The sequence below is a fragment of the Pyrus communis genome, chromosome 13 (genome assembly GCF_963583255.1).
Source record: "Pyrus communis chromosome 13, drPyrComm1.1, whole genome shotgun sequence".
NCBI classification, from domain to species: Eukaryota; Viridiplantae; Streptophyta; class Magnoliopsida; order Rosales; family Rosaceae; genus Pyrus; species Pyrus communis.
The window spans coordinates 21,506,298-21,522,159 of NC_084815.1; the positions used below are offsets into that span (position 1 = coordinate 21,506,298).

General features: G+C 35.2%; 2 protein-coding genes across 2 annotated transcripts; both read left to right on the forward strand.

Moving 5' to 3' along the window:
• Positions 1-4,902: 4,902 nt before the first annotated feature.
• Positions 4,903-5,817, forward strand: LOC137711863 (protein LATERAL ORGAN BOUNDARIES-like). The gene has a single exon (XM_068451020.1). It carries the CDS (start codon positions 4,903-4,905, stop codon positions 5,482-5,484), a length of 582 nt encoding a protein of 193 aa, XP_068307121.1. The 3' UTR covers positions 5,485-5,817.
• An 8,454-nt stretch (positions 5,818-14,271) lies between these two features.
• LOC137712075 (oleosin H2-like) lies at positions 14,272-14,952 on the forward strand. The gene has a single exon (XM_068451221.1). The coding sequence runs from the start codon at positions 14,320-14,322 to the stop codon at positions 14,950-14,952; it is 633 nt and encodes a 210-aa protein (XP_068307322.1). The 5' UTR covers positions 14,272-14,319.
• Positions 14,953-15,862: the final 910 nt, after the last annotated feature.

The window sequence follows — 15,862 nt, forward strand, 5'->3', positions numbered from 1 at the left end:
CCCATGAGCCACATGCATGTTTGAATATCGAGAAACCGCGGCAGGCTTTCAAAACCGATTTTCACCCTTATAAAAAGGAACAAATTAACAAAAACAAAGTTTCAGATAATACAATTAGTTAAAGAATATTGAGAAAAAGAAACATGAGAAAGATCAAGAGACAAAAATTGGAAATTGTCAAATTGATGGGGACTAACAACAAGGATAGTCCGAAAAACATTTCACTCTAAGGCCCCCGCCAATTTGGAGAGGCTACAAGCCTGTCTACATGTCCTTTTTCTTTGTGGCATACAGTCCTTTTATGGTACGTAATTTGCATACTAAACTAATTCCATATAGCAACCCTCACCGTTTGACCTATATTATTTACAGGGACACATGCAAGTTACTGCAGAAGAAGAATGAAGTGTGGGGGGGAGAGAAATGTGAGACTGAATAGTTAATAATCATGTCATTTTTACTTTGATGAGAGTGATATAGAAGAAATGTATAAGAAAAAACGTACAAAATGAAAACAAAAAATAAAAAACTATTTTGAGTTGTTTTCACTTTTAAGATTTGTTTTCATTCATCGTTTTTTTCTTTCTTCCTCTCTCTCCTGTCATCGGTGGCGGAGCCAATAGGGATCATTGGTTACTCATGACCCCAATAACTTCATAACTTCAATGTATATTTATCTGTATATTTTTGTATGAACTCTATTCATAATTGCGACAAACAAAAAGAATGAGTAAAAAACACTGAATTACAAACTGATGCTTCTTTTATGCAATCCCATGTATTGTTATTTGTAGATTTTCTTCTTCTTTCCTTTGTCTTTCTTCTCCTATTTCTCATGTTCAATAAAAAACTTCACTCGATAAGCCCTCGGCAAAATCAACATAATGCGGCATAACTTGGTATGTACTCACCAAGAGCTCGACGAAATGATCCAATGAATTTTTTATTTTTTTTTTGCTATAATTATATAACCACATTGTCATGAAATTCTAGCTGCGCCACTGACTTCACTCAATAAGCATTGGCAAAATAGACATAATGCGACATAAATTGATGTGTACTCACTAGAAGCTCGACAAAATGATACAATGAAGTTTTTTATGTTAAAATTAGATGACCCCATTTTCATAAAATTTTGGCTCCACCTCTCCGCCACTGCCCATCATTCTTATTTATATCCTTCATTTCTACCTATGTTTTCATCATATCTCAATCTCAAAAACTAAAAATTAAAAAACTAAGAATAAATTAATTACTAAACGAGCTCTAATAAGTAAATTACTAAGATCACTTAATCTTAGATATTGATTGTCTGATCCTGTTTGAAAAGTGCACATTCTAGCCACAATGGAGTGCATGACTAAAGTCAGACTTCTTCTTAATTTCAACATATGAAGACCACTTGTAAAACTACCATTTTAACCTAGTCAAAGGTATGACTGAACCTTCAAGCACCCAATATAGATTTAGCTAAGGTATATGCATGCATGTTACCTTAGGGTTAAAGCAAATTGGGTTGTACTCGTCACAATCATGTGGTCACGTCCATTGTCACAAATCTGGATCGATCGATCTCCTGCAGAAAGCAACCAGTCTGCAAACCTTGGACCATCCTATTTCACTTAGAGCTGTAGATTTTCAAGACATATATATTCATGTTCAGTACTCAATTACATGCATGAATCTCAATGGATGAGGCAACTGAACTCGTGCCATACAATATTAAAGGACCGTCATTAGTCCATTGACTATTGGGAAGTACATATTTTTCTTCCTTTTTGTTTTTGGCATCTTTGAAAAATACGCAGAAAAAATTGATGAAATGTTTAATCTCGAGCTACATAAATTTGAAGGGAGTACTAGTGTACTAGTGGCAGTTAAATTGAGAAGGAGATCCCCACAATTCGTTGAAAATGACGAACAAGTGTAATTAAGGTACCGTAGACAATAAAATCTGATTGTAATTTCTTTTGTTAGCTTTGATACCTTTAATAATAGAATAATGACTGCAATTTCAATTGAAGAAGAAGTAATTAATTAAAAATATGGTTAGCAGCAATTATGATAATTATTTTTTCCGGAGAAAGAAGTGAATAAGGGCGAAGTAAGGATGGCGGAAAAAATGTGTATGAGTAATATTATTCCAAATGCTTTCACTTTCAAAGTTGTTTCAAACTTTCACTTTCAAGTTTTAATTTCTCATTTCTTCCAAATGCTTTCCTTTTCTTTCTAACACAAAAAATGAAAACTAAAAACTAAAAATAGAATTGGCATCAAACAAGCTCTATATATTTCTAATTCGGGCTGAAGCTATATGAGTAATATTATTCAGTTAACTGCCGCATATTTAATGAGTGTTTGAGTTATAAACTTAGTTAAGAATGTGCACAATTATTATACTTGTGAGTATCATGCATGCAGCTGTGTTATGACATTGGATAGGACTGAGGGAGATGTGATATTCAAGAAATATTTAAAATTGCAGTAGTGGCCTTATTGCTTAAAAAAACCATTTTGTTGGACTCACTATTGTACTGTTTGTTGGTGATGTTCGATATATATCAGATGTTCAAACAAAGAAAAGTTACATTAATTGGACTATTTTTTGCTCTTATCTAACCCTAAATATATCTCCAAGACATTTATATACACCAATGAATATGGTTCTTTTAAAGATCAATCTTGATGCTGAAGAGTTTTTACTATATGCTTTGACCTCTTGTCAAAATTACACACATATATACACTTCTCCTTTTAATTAGTATATAAAATAAATTTAATTAATTGTGCAGTGGGTATTAGCCAATTAGGGATATATGTGTGCGTATCATGTATACACTACATAATAGCAATATAATATCACCAAACCAAAAAGCAAGTGTATATAAGTATATATACATACATAGATTATCTTCGGTGATCATCAATATTATTATACATGGAATCATGCAAGATTATTATGGTATAGTTTCAATGTTTGTTTGCAACTACCCTCCTAGAGTCAAGTTCCTCAATTGTAATAAATATTTTGTCTGCTTCTTTCATGAATGAAATATATCTTATTCTAATAAGAAAAGAAACAGATCATTGCTTAGTTATGATAATCATTTTTATATTTCTCCAAACGTAATAACTGAAATATTTCCTTTCTTGTCTCTGTATGTGTCTGTATATTTTGTATGTGTGTGTTGTGACCGTTGTCTGAATGAATGAGATTAAAAGATGGGGTGGAATGAGATAGAGAGGAATTGGAGACATCCTCACATCCCTTGATATTATTATTAGATGCAAGGTCATAGTCATTCTTTTCTAGTGTACCTCCCATTTATTACTTTGTTTTTTGCCTTCATTCCTTCTCACATCCACTAAATACTCTACTCTTTGCCTCTTACTCCTAGCCTCTCCCCCCATTACCTTTTGTCACTACATTTTCAGCTGCTCTCTCTCTCTCTCTCTCTCTCTCTCTCTCTCTCTCTCTCTCTCTCTCTCTCTCTCTCTCTCTCTCTCTCTCTCTATTCCCTCCAATTAGGGCTTCCTCTTTCAGGTATATCTCGCCTCCACCTCTTTCAGGTATATCTCGCCTCCAGTAACAAATCTTTTATGCTTTCCCCTTCAATTGGCTAAGTCTAGCTAGCTAGTAGATATATATCCTGGAAGGAGCAAAGAACACATACAGCTAGCTCTTAATTACTTGCAAGAGCTCCACAAGGGAAAGAAAAAAGGTATAAATTTCCCTTTTTATTATTCCTTTCATCAGAAGAAACACATGTAGATCCAGAAAGGTAAACATGTGTAGCTTGCCCTTTACATGTTAATTATATATATTCTACATAATTCCATACTGTGGTTTCTATTTCTTTTGGAGGGCCTGCGGAGCCTGAAGGCTAATTAAAAAGATATATAACTAGATCGATCTTAATTTTGGGTTTAGCTTAAATTAGATCTTAATTTCCATGTTCTTGGACCTTAACTCCAAGATGTGTAAACATATACCTATGATGGGTGAGTTTGCACTAGTCAGATCCCAGTTTAACTGATTAATTTGGAAATTAAGGATTTATGATATCATATGCTGATGACCCTATATAATTTGCTCACGCATTTCAGTTCTGCGTCTAATGAAGTGGCTGAGTGGATGGTGGGAGAAGAGAGAGGGGGTAAAACTAATAATTAGAAAAGACAAAATTGGAAAACGAAATTAAGGAAACATGAAGATGGCCCTGCAGGTAGAGCGATCAAGGCAGCTATCACATGTAAGAAACTAAGAATTAACTAAACTACCTTAATTCTATTATTAAAAAAATGGAAAAGACTAGATGATGAGAGCCAAGAGAAATTAATTGAGAATTTCCAGATTCAAGAGATAGCTAAGTTGCATGAATTAGTAGAATATATATATATATATATAGAGAGAGAGAGAGAGAGAGAGAGAGAGAGTGAGAGAGAGAGAGAGAGAGAGTAAACTGAGAAAAGGGAGACGGTGGTGGTGTGGTGGGTTGGATGAGATGGATTTTTTTATTTCTTTCATATTAGTGTTTCATTAAACTCTAGTAAGCACATAGATTATATACACACCTATTTTTGTTGTTGTTCTGATCGTCCTTGATGCATCTAACGGATCAATTATACACAAAAAGGGAAGTTAAAACTCAGAAAAATAAAGGAAAATTATATAGTAAAAGTTTCAACTGAGTTAGATTTCTAATCTAGTTGTTATAAACAAAACGTTCACACAAAAATAAGAAAGAATGAAATAAATAATTCTTTGGCATTAAAATAGAGAAATGTTCAGTAAAATAAAATGCATACATGTTTTTTTTTTTTTTCATTATCCTAAGAAATAATGGTGTACGGTGTTAATTGTTTAGAGATTAGTTTTGGTGTGCAGTGAAATATTTTAAAATGGCATCCTCCAGCTCCTCCTATAACTCTCCATGCGCTGCCTGCAAGTTCTTGAGAAGGAAATGCATGCCGGGCTGCATTTTTGCACCGTATTTCCCACCAGAGGAGCCCCAAAAATTTGCAAACGTCCACAAGATCTTCGGGGCTAGCAATGTCACCAAACTTCTTAACGAGCTCCTGCCTCACCAGCGTGAGGACGCCGTGAACTCCCTGGCCTATGAGGCCGAGGCACGTGTCAGGGACCCGGTCTATGGCTGTGTTGGTGCCATTTCTTTCCTCCAAAGACAGGTCCAGAGGCTCCAGAAGGAGCTCGATGCCGCTAATGCTGATCTTATTCACTATGCCTGCAATGAACTCACAACAACTGTGTTGCCTCCTCCTACTACTGCATCAATGGCCGGGACATATTCGGTTATTCAGCCGAATATGGATCCTCAGAGAAGGTTTGTTGATCAACCTCATCATCATCATCAGTATTACCAACAAACAAGTACCACAACTAGTAATGCTCCTGGAGTCGGTTTCCCAGTACCTTATCATCCATGGAATGGAGGAGGAGGAGGAGGAGAGGGCAGAATGTGATTTGAGATTTGGGGTTTTGAGGTTTGAGACCCTAGCTATAGCTCATCAAAATAATTGACAGAGGTAAATAAAATCCAATTTAGCTAGGGTTTGGTGGTGTCAGTCATGTGTGGTATACTATAGATATATGTTTATAATTTGTTGTAGTAGAACTCAGCAGGGTCTCTATGCCTAGCCTCACGTGTAGTAGTACTGCTACTGTGATCTTCTATATTTATAGCCAAATAGATGGCTTTAGTAGTTTCATTGTTTCCCAAGCATAACTTGGTGGGTTCGTTGCTAGCTGTATACCTGAATTATATATTCTTCCACCTAAATAAGGCTTTGCTTAAATCAATAATATTGGATCATCTAAATATGGCAATTGTGTCATTATAGTAGTGCAACTATACATATATGTGCAGATGCGCATGGCATGCAGGGTTGACATTCTCTGTCACAAATGAAGTGTTTATATGTACTTAATTATAACCAACAATACAAGTTTGTATAAACATTAATTAGTATTGATAATTCTTTTAATAAAACCATTGATGATCATACGGATTAAAGAGGATTCTCTTGTGTGTGTGCCTAAGTATATAGATGGGGTTATAAGTATATAGATGGGGTTAGTTCTCTTTTCACCCTATATATTCTTACCATTGTTTCTGCTGCTCCTTTAATTGCATGTTGTGATGAGGACCACTTCACATGTTTAAATAATTTGAGTAGCTCTCACTCATGCCGCTGGTTTTTCAATATTAAATATAATTAACCTAACTAAGCTAATCATGGTCCTATTTATCTTTTGATCACAAGTTTCATTTCATGGAGTGTGTGTGTGTGTGTAGTGTGCATGTGGCGAAGCTAGTTGAAACTTCTTAAAAGCATTAGCCTTTTGGATATTTGAAAGAGGAACAGTGTGAAATTCAACCTTTTGTGCGTGCATATTCCAACTTGTTTGAATTGTAGTGTTTATCATGTAATTGACAATGTGAATCTGTTCCTCCTCCAAATATCAATTCAATACATTATTTATTTTGTATATAGAATAAGTATAGTTGCAGAGATATCTTAAACACTAGCACGTACAGTCTCTCCCTCATTGGATCCGATACATAAATCACTGTAGTTGTTGTCTTCCAAGTACCAACTGGTACTGACTCTTTCCCTCACTCATCTGCCCCCAAAGATTACCAGACATAACAGTAAAACCTTTGATATAAAAAAGTCTCAACACAGTACTAACATTATCATACCTCTCTCTCTCTCTCTCTCTCTCTCTCTCTCTTAATATAATGATTAGGTTAATTACACTAAGCAAATGTCTAATTTTCCAGTAGGAAGCAAAAATCAAAAAATATTTATAAACCCTTCAAAGCTGCTGTTGAAACCCTGCAAAGCAATCAGGTTTTCTTTTCAAAGCAGAAATTGGGGTTAGGGTTTAAAACGAATTAACTGACGAAGTCAACGAGCAGCATATTCTATCCTTTACTCAGTAAATTAAGGGTATGGCAACAATTGATCAACTAGTGCAAAATAAGGCATCATCATATTACGATTAAACTTTCTGAGATTCGACCAAATATTGTATGATATCTGATGGAGAGAGAGAGAAAAAGAGAGAGACATTGATTTGAATTTCCTTATATTCTTGGACTACTACTGTGAAATTCTTTTCATTCCATTCTCTCTCTCTCTCTCTCTTTCTCTCACATGCATACATTGATATGTTTTTCGTATTCTGTAGCGGCACCAAACTTTCATCATAAAAAACACGCACACCATCTTTCTTTTCTCTCCACTTTTCTCAGTCCTCTCTCTCTCTCTCTCCCCCCTCTCTAGAACAAACAAACCCACAGGAATTTACACTCATTAAAATCAAGAAAAGTTAAACGTGTCATCTCTCTCTCTCTCTCTCTCATACAAAACACACATGTACACGAACAAACACAAACAGAGAGTCTGAATGAATGAACCATCTGGAGGTGGGTCAGCAGTGGTTCCAGTGAGAGTCACGTCCATTGTCCTCCAACTATAGTCGTCGCCTCACCTTTTTCTTCCTTGGAAATTTTGGGCCAACCAAATCCAATCTTCTCATCTCAATTCCACATACCCCATATTCAATAATTATTTATACTTCAACAGATGAGTAATTGGCTGGTAACCTGGTAGCCTGATACCAATATCAAGTTACAATACGTTAGAGAAAAACTTGGGTAAAGGTATCAATATCACATGATTAGTGAGTGACTTTGTCCACTGAAATAACAGAAGTAGAAGAAGAAAAAAATCAAGTATATTGTATGTCACGTGGTGTTACTAGCTAATTCATATGCGTGCCTGTTATCTTTTAACTAAGCAATGACTTGGACAACTAATCTTTCTATGTGATAGACAGGGAAGTTCTTACACTCAGGTGTTTCTTGACTAGTATACTAGTTTATTGACCAAATATAGTCAAAAGATCAATAAAAGATCAACTAAATATATATCTAACTGTTACCAGCTTCTGAGTTTGGTAAAGTAATCATCAAAACACTTTCTTACCATTTTAAATCATCTCCCAAATAACAGATTTGCAACGTAGGTATGATACTTGATCGATATAGCTACTGTCAACTGTGGGTTGAGAGGACCCCTCCGCTGTGGGGAACAAGTATGGCTTTCTGAAATCGTTGTTTGCCTTTTTTTTTATTGGGTTGGAGTTTTTTGGGTGCAATAATTATTATTTCAGAATCCATCAACCCATCAATCTTCTTCTCTGCAAAGACGTGGAAAAGAAGCAAGGAGCTGGTGAAATATGGCAGGAGAGGCTTTTTACTATTAGCTATAAAGGACAAGGAAGACAACAGGACGTGGAGCTCCTATTTTCTGCCCCCACCAAAAATTCTGCATGTTCCTACCGTTCGATTCATGAGTTTTACCGAAGAAAGTACTGGTACAGCGCTATAAATATACTCGGCGTATGTATCTTTTAACTTAGGTTGTAACTTCTTTTTCACCTTAAGGACGGCATACACAATTACACATTACCAAATCTTGAATGTTTTGCAGATATATATAAGTTATTGATTAAAGGGTCAAGAATGATTATTAGATTAAAGAGATCGTGAACGACTTCTCTTAGAAGATTGTAGAATATCAGAAGTTTGAAAGAAACTCTCAACTTTTAATGAATAATGATGATAAGATCATTAAAATACGACAATGTTGTTTAAATAGTCATAATAATATGAGAAATTCCCAGACCTTCCAAGAATTCAGAAGTTAGTGGAAAATTTAAAAAGCTAATTCTGACCTATTAAACGTAACTAAAACCTAAAAATCCATCTCATATTATAGTAATACAACGAGTTGGAATTGTCTCGTCGTGCCCTCTAAAAGATATCATCGGCTAGAAACGGATACCAAAAATTCAAAATATAATATTCCCGGCCCGTACAATCACTGTTAGCGTCAAAATTTGCCACGTCAATATCGATTTCTAGAGTCATAAAACAAAATGACCTTGTCTTTGATCAACAATTATTAATAGGGTTGGGATTGGTGAACACTTATTTTTTTTACAACACTTTGTACTGCTTATTTCGTAATTTCTTTTTAAACATATGCCTATATTTCAGTTTATCATTTATGAATTATTTTTATAAAAAAAATTAGATAAATTAATATCTAATTAGGCATTCTTTTGTAGTGCAAAAAATGGATAAATACGATTTTGCAAAGAAACATTATAATGATTATCATTCAATCTAACGGTAATATGATTTCAAATTTAAACGATTTTTGGTATACATGATTTTTAAGAGAATACTTAAAAAATAGACAATTAGATCAATAAAATATATTACAAAAAACAAAGAGTGCTACTATTGCCACCCCTCTATCTTATTTCTACACCCACTCTTTATTAAAAAATTTAATTACCAATTTATACTCACGTAAAATGTCAAATAAGGACTAAGGGAAAACAAGATCATATTGTTCACTTCCACCCACACTCCCAGCAACTCGTAATCTCAATTCCCAAACGTCTCGTCGTCACTTTATTCCTTCTAAATTTTTATTTATGTTTATTGGATCCTAAATTATTGAATCACGAATTGATCTGTGTATTCGTCGAGTTCGTCATAATACAAAGCTCAAGCACACTGAATGCATCAAGCCTTATATGGATGTCAACAAAGTTTCTTTCTCTACCGATTTCACTTCTTATTCTTTCGGTTTTGATTCTATGATTGGTTGAGCAACTGATTCTTCGTTCTATTGTTGCATCGCCTCCGTAGTCAACCATGGGGATCGTCGGGATGGTGGTAAAAAGTGCATAAGGGTGGTTTGTTTTACTTCCCTCTATTTCAATCACATAAATATAATCATTTTCCTTATATTAAAATATTATTTAAATAATTAAAAAAATAGATGAGAGAACAGGCTAGAGAAGCAATATGGATGTCGGTTTCTGTGCTTCTCATCGGTCAATAATGGCTATGGGAAGGGGTAGGATGCGGTGGTGAACGGTGTCAAGGGTGGAGATTGGAAGGGTACTTTGGGGATAATGGTGGGTGGGAAGATAGTAGGTTATTTTTCTTATTTTTTATGGTGGGTGAGATTATAACGTCGGTGTAGAAATAGGACAATGGGATGAGCCTAATATGTGTGTCAAAAATTGTGTGTTCCCCATCCTAACCCTTATTATTGAATATATGACTGCCATACACGAAAACAGTGAATTATATTTCATTTCCGTTGTCAACTCATCATCTTCATTTGCACTTCTCTATTCACAAAATGTTGAATACTTATTTCTTTTCTTCATTTTAATCAGGAAAAATGCCATTAGTAAAATGCAATAAATAAAGGTAGAAAAATGCCATTAAGTGAGTCAAGCTTCACTTTTGATCATGAAAGGGTGGCCCATGCAAATAATCATAGCCAATCCTATTTTCCATGCTCAATTATCCGGGTAGCCACTGTACCTAGCCATATGAACATGATGGAGAAGCTCAAAATCAAATATTATTGTAAAGATATATACCGGCGTTTTCCAGAGGCCGACATGCATATTTGCATCCTATTAAAAAAAAAAAATTTATATATTTGCATGCTTTCCCTTTCTTTCACTTTTTCAGTTAAAGCAGTTGATCCAACAAATATAATTAATTTCTATGGTCTTACCTAATTTTTCAAACTTATATCAGCAGCAATCAACTGGTTTGAATCTCACTTTTTCTAAATTTTCCACTAATTAAGCAATTATATGGAATGCTTCTGTCGACAGAACCATATTCAATATCTAACAGGGATGCAGAAATCGTTTTAAATTCAAAATCAAAACAAAAAAAAGAAAAAACCAAAGGAAAAGTAAAGAAATAAGAACTAAGAGACGTGAGACCCAAATACAGTTAACATAATATCACAATTTCCAAGTTGATATATGGGATGCTTGGTTTTTACCCGTGCATCTCGAGTTTGAAACTCCCCACTCTTCCAAATTATTGAAAAAGTCTCGAACTATCTTCCCTCTCCTTAATAAAAAAAAATGGTAATCATACACATTTAGAGCCGCGAGTGCATCATGGCCTGAATCTAATGGATAATATATAACTACGATTTTTAAGAAATTTTTTAAAATTAATCTACTAACTTTTCTAGCTAAAATAAATAAAATGGATCGTAGAGACACACACACATATATATATAGTACTACTCAATCATAGAAGTGTATTTAGGAATTAGGATACATATATCACAACACATGCACGAGGTTCTAGAAGAGGTGTGTGTATGTGGCTAACAACCACTGAATTGTAAGCACATCGATCGATCTTTACATTATTCCCTACAATGCTGGTGTTTATTTTATATGAATATTATAGGATGAAAAGTGCTTCTTGTTTCAGATTACCAATGATGGCAACCATGATCATATGGTGGCCTTCAAAGCGATTATAAACAAATAAACCCAAGATTGTGGGTTCAAGAAAAATTACACTTTCTTTGGGTACATATTCTGCCCTTGAGCAATCATTTTATCAAGTCAAACCGTAATCTTATGCCTAGATATTACACAAGAATCCCAGCTGATATATCTTCATATCTTAATCAAGAATATAAGTATATATTTCGTTATTCCAAAGTATATAACACATATCAAGTAGTGCTGATCCCTTTATAATTTTACTGTTAATTAAGGGGAATTAGGAATACTAGCTCTAGACTCTAGTCGTACGTTAAGTGTTACTTTCGAATAGCTATGGATCAAATTTTGACCAGGGAAAGAAACACCATTTGTAATAAAAATTGCATCAATCTAATAATATTTGAATTGTGTAGAGATTTACAAGTTTAATAGTAGATCCAACATAGTCCATATTCATAACAATAATTACTAGTTGTGAGAATGTGAGGATAAAGTCTTACATCGGTGAGGAACCAAATCATGTAAGAGCTTATAAGAAGTTGGGTTGGACCCCATATTGCCAAGTAATTTTATAGTGAAACCTCAATTTTCTCCATGGTATCAAAGCAAGTTGTCACATATGTGAAGCTCAACGACTACATGTGCTCCACATAACCGATTTATGATTTCTACGTGCTAGGCTTGAAAGTTCACCACATGTGAGGGGGCGTGTTAAGAATGAATCTCACATTAATAGGAGGAAGGACCATGCATAGGTTTACAAGTAAGTTAGGCCACTTCCATATTGCCAATTGATTTTATGGTAAAACCTCAACTTTTTCAGTAGCCGTTATATTCCCATTATAAAAAGAAAACACAGTAATAATTTGAGTGGTACATGAATATATTTTCGATCTTAAGGAGAATAATGTGATGCAATTTGATGTCATCAAAAGGAGAACAATGTTTTTTGACATTAAAAAAAAATTAAAAAAAATAAAAAAAGAACTATGCAAAGGTCAAGGCATGTACTGAGGGCCAAGCAGTATCTGTTTATGGATTATGCTTAAACTTGGATAATAAGTACATTCCCAAACGCAGCCCACCGACGGACTTGTGTTGAAGTAGGATCCGACCCAAATTGTATTTTCTCCACTGTGTAGCCTTCATAACAAGGGAGCGTAACTAGGGCATAACGATGATCTATCAATTCACATTTCAATAGTTGAAGGAGAGATTAAAATCCAAATTTGTGTGTTTCTAAATTGTTTTTAGATTTGAACCCAATGCTAGCAAACTTCACATATCTGAACACAATTTTATGTGCTTTCACATTTTTTATAAACAGGTCCATCTCGTATCAATATCTAATATGAGATTCAGAAATGAGAGAGAATACGAAGTGTAGGTATTGGATTCTAAGAGATGAGAGAAGGACAACGCCGGCAATGAACAATTTTGTTTTTTTTTTTTTTTTTTTTTTCCCATTCCAATTCGTGTTTTAGGTTTTAAAACTGGGTGCTTTTGATCTGGTTAGACAACAACATCCAATGACTCATAAATCATAATATATTAACATATGAGTACTAGGCTTACCATTGTTTTTTTTTTTTCGTTTGAAAATGAGGCTTGTTGATTTTAAATAAAACCAATTTGATGAAAATTATGGGATTTTTTTTCCTTTTTACAAGAGATTAAAAATCATCGGTTATCAGACCATGTGTTCGATATTCTTTGCAATTTCACACCAAGCTCAAAAACATGCAAGTTCCAAATGCACACTCTACAATTCCAATCCCCAATTTCACACCAGCAAATTGGAGCCTTCATACGTTCCAATTTTCTTGGGGGCTTAGGATCCTTAAGACGCCCGCTTTTTTATATATTTGGCACGTATTTTATAGGTCTTCTTCATAATGTATTTTAACGATTTGAATTACTATGTTTTAGTACATCATTCATAGATCGTCCTTACAAAAATTAGAAAAATCCAAAACCATTAGACATTCATTTATAGTGAAAAAAATATACAAATATGGTTCTACGAAGAAACACTAAATTTAATCTGACAATCATTTGATTTTGGATTTGAATGATTTTTGGTAAATATGATCTTTGAAGTAAGACATAAAAGATAAACGGTTGGATCGTTGAAGTACACTACGGAGTAGGTCCACACAAACGTGTGTCAAAATATATGTCAAAAGCACGTGTCCCCGAATCCTAACCCTTTTCTAGAAGACTTGAATTATTTATTTTTTAAAATAATAAGCATTCAAATGTAAATACACCTAATGTAGCAAACCTAAAAACATCAACAACCTATCAAGGCATCAATGCATCATAATGTGAATAAAATTTGGTTAGACAAACTATGTAATTCATACAGCACCTCTCTCAAAAATATAAGATTCATCTATTTTGGTCTTACTCAATCTCTGATTTTTATTAAATGTAAAATCTATCTAATTAGGGAACTTAACAGAAGTTTTTCTCTGTAATATAACACCATTTGCATGTCATTAAAAGTTAATTAAGTATGAGCACTAACTGAATTTAACTTGATTCCTATGCTTACCATTGTTGAAAATAAACCAATCGGTTCATCAAACCCTATTAGATTTGGGTGTTCCTTGCCAAAAACGCACATTGCCATTTGCACCAGACCACATTATCCATCCTTCACAAATTAAAATTCTAAAACGCAGAAACCAACGAAAGATTGATGACATACCACCGAACACTCCAGCTCCTCTCTCACCATGCAAAGCCTCACTCTCCATGCATCCAACAAGTGTCCCCCACTCCCTCCACGTGCCCCCCTCCACAGATGTCTTTCTCTTCCTTTAAAATCCAAACCCTCCTCCTTATCTTCCTCTCAGTCTCTCATTTCACATCCTCCACCGATCAACCAAACCCAGCAAACCCTAGCTCTCTCAATATCTCATACAATGGCTGATCAGCACCACTACCGCCAGCAGCAACCGCAGCACCAAGGTTACCAAAGTCGCATCCAGTTCGACAACCCACAACACCAAGGTTACCAAACTCACTACCAGTATGACCAACAACAACGCTACCCCTTCGAAGTCGGGAAAAGCTTCCGTCCACAAAATGGCTCCTCAGCTTCAAATCTTTTGACAATTGCCACCCTGGTTCCGGTAGGGGGAACTCTGCTCTTGCTTGCAGGGCTCACACTGGCCGGGACCATCATTGGGCTGGCAGTGACCACCCCGCTTTTTGTTATCTTTAGCCCGGTTTTGGTCCCAGCTGTTGTGGTCGTATTCCTATCTGTGACGGGGATATTGACTTCGGGGGCTTTAGGGGTCACGGCCCTATCGTCTTTCTCTTGGTTGGCCCATTACTTGAGCCGGTCTCATCTGCCCCAGACGATGGGCCAAAAGGTGCAGGAGACAACGGGATACTTGGGCCAGAAGGTGCAGGAGACGACGGGGTACTTGGGCCAGAAGGTGCAAGAGACAGGAGACTTTGTGGGCCATAAGATGCAGGAGACTGGAGGTCAGGTGGGCCAGATGACTCAGGATGTGGGCGAGACTATCGAGAACAAAGGCCGAGGAAGTTGAAATGACCCAGGAAGGTGGCAGGGATCTAATAAACAGAAACTGGCAGGGGAAAAGAAGGTGGCCGGAGCCGCGACGGTGTTAATGTTACAGTCAGGACATGAAGATGGAGAGTTGATCATGCATATATATATATTATGTATATGGGCCTCAATGGCTAGCGTCTCTCTCTGTTTTGTACGTGTTTATCTTTTGGTGTTTGTGTTTGTATGTGTATATCTTTTTGGTGCTTGTGTTACCTGGTACCGGTATGTACTAACCGTTTGGAGTCGATAGTTGTGGTTCTATGGATTTATGATGTAAGAAATGGCCGTGCTCTTTTTTTCAGCGCTTGGTTCTTTTGTTTTGGTTGGATTATGAATTTCCAATTCTTCCTTGTCACTTGCTAATGGATTTTGATGCAACTAATTTTTGGCTTGTATCTCAAGTCACGTTTGGTGATGTTAACGTTACTCACACTAATCAAAATAATTCAATCATCAATAATTACATAATTTAGTTTAAATATTTGGTCCTCTGCATTACTCAATATTTTAACATTTAACATTTCTACAGTTATCATAATATAAACAAGGAACAGTCACTTGGTATTGTATAGCGGTATTCTTCTTTACTTCTTCTTTACTTGTAAGTAAGTAGTTTTAAATTTGATTTTTGTCAAAAGCGTATTTGAACTACGTTAGTGCTAATCCAAAAATGCACTATAGTATTATTAGTCATTGGAAGACTTAGCGATTTTTTTTAATGTAGATAATATCATTTGTAAGAGAAAAAAATTATATATATATAACAAGGAAGAAAATGAAAGAGGACAAATAATGAGAGAGCAGACGCATGATCGCCTACAAACTTCCATGTAAACCCAGCCTGCTTTATTCTTTTTTCAGACCGATTAAACAAAGCACAGAACTTA

Bases quoted from the DNA above. Each gene is read 5' to 3' on its own strand.
- LOC137711863 (XM_068451020.1), top strand. From the start codon at position 4,903: ATGGCATCCTCCAGCTCCTCCTATAACTCTCCATGCGCTGCCTGCAAG.
- LOC137712075 (XM_068451221.1), top strand. From the start codon at position 14,320: ATGGCTGATCAGCACCACTACCGCCAGCAGCAACCGCAGCACCAAGGT.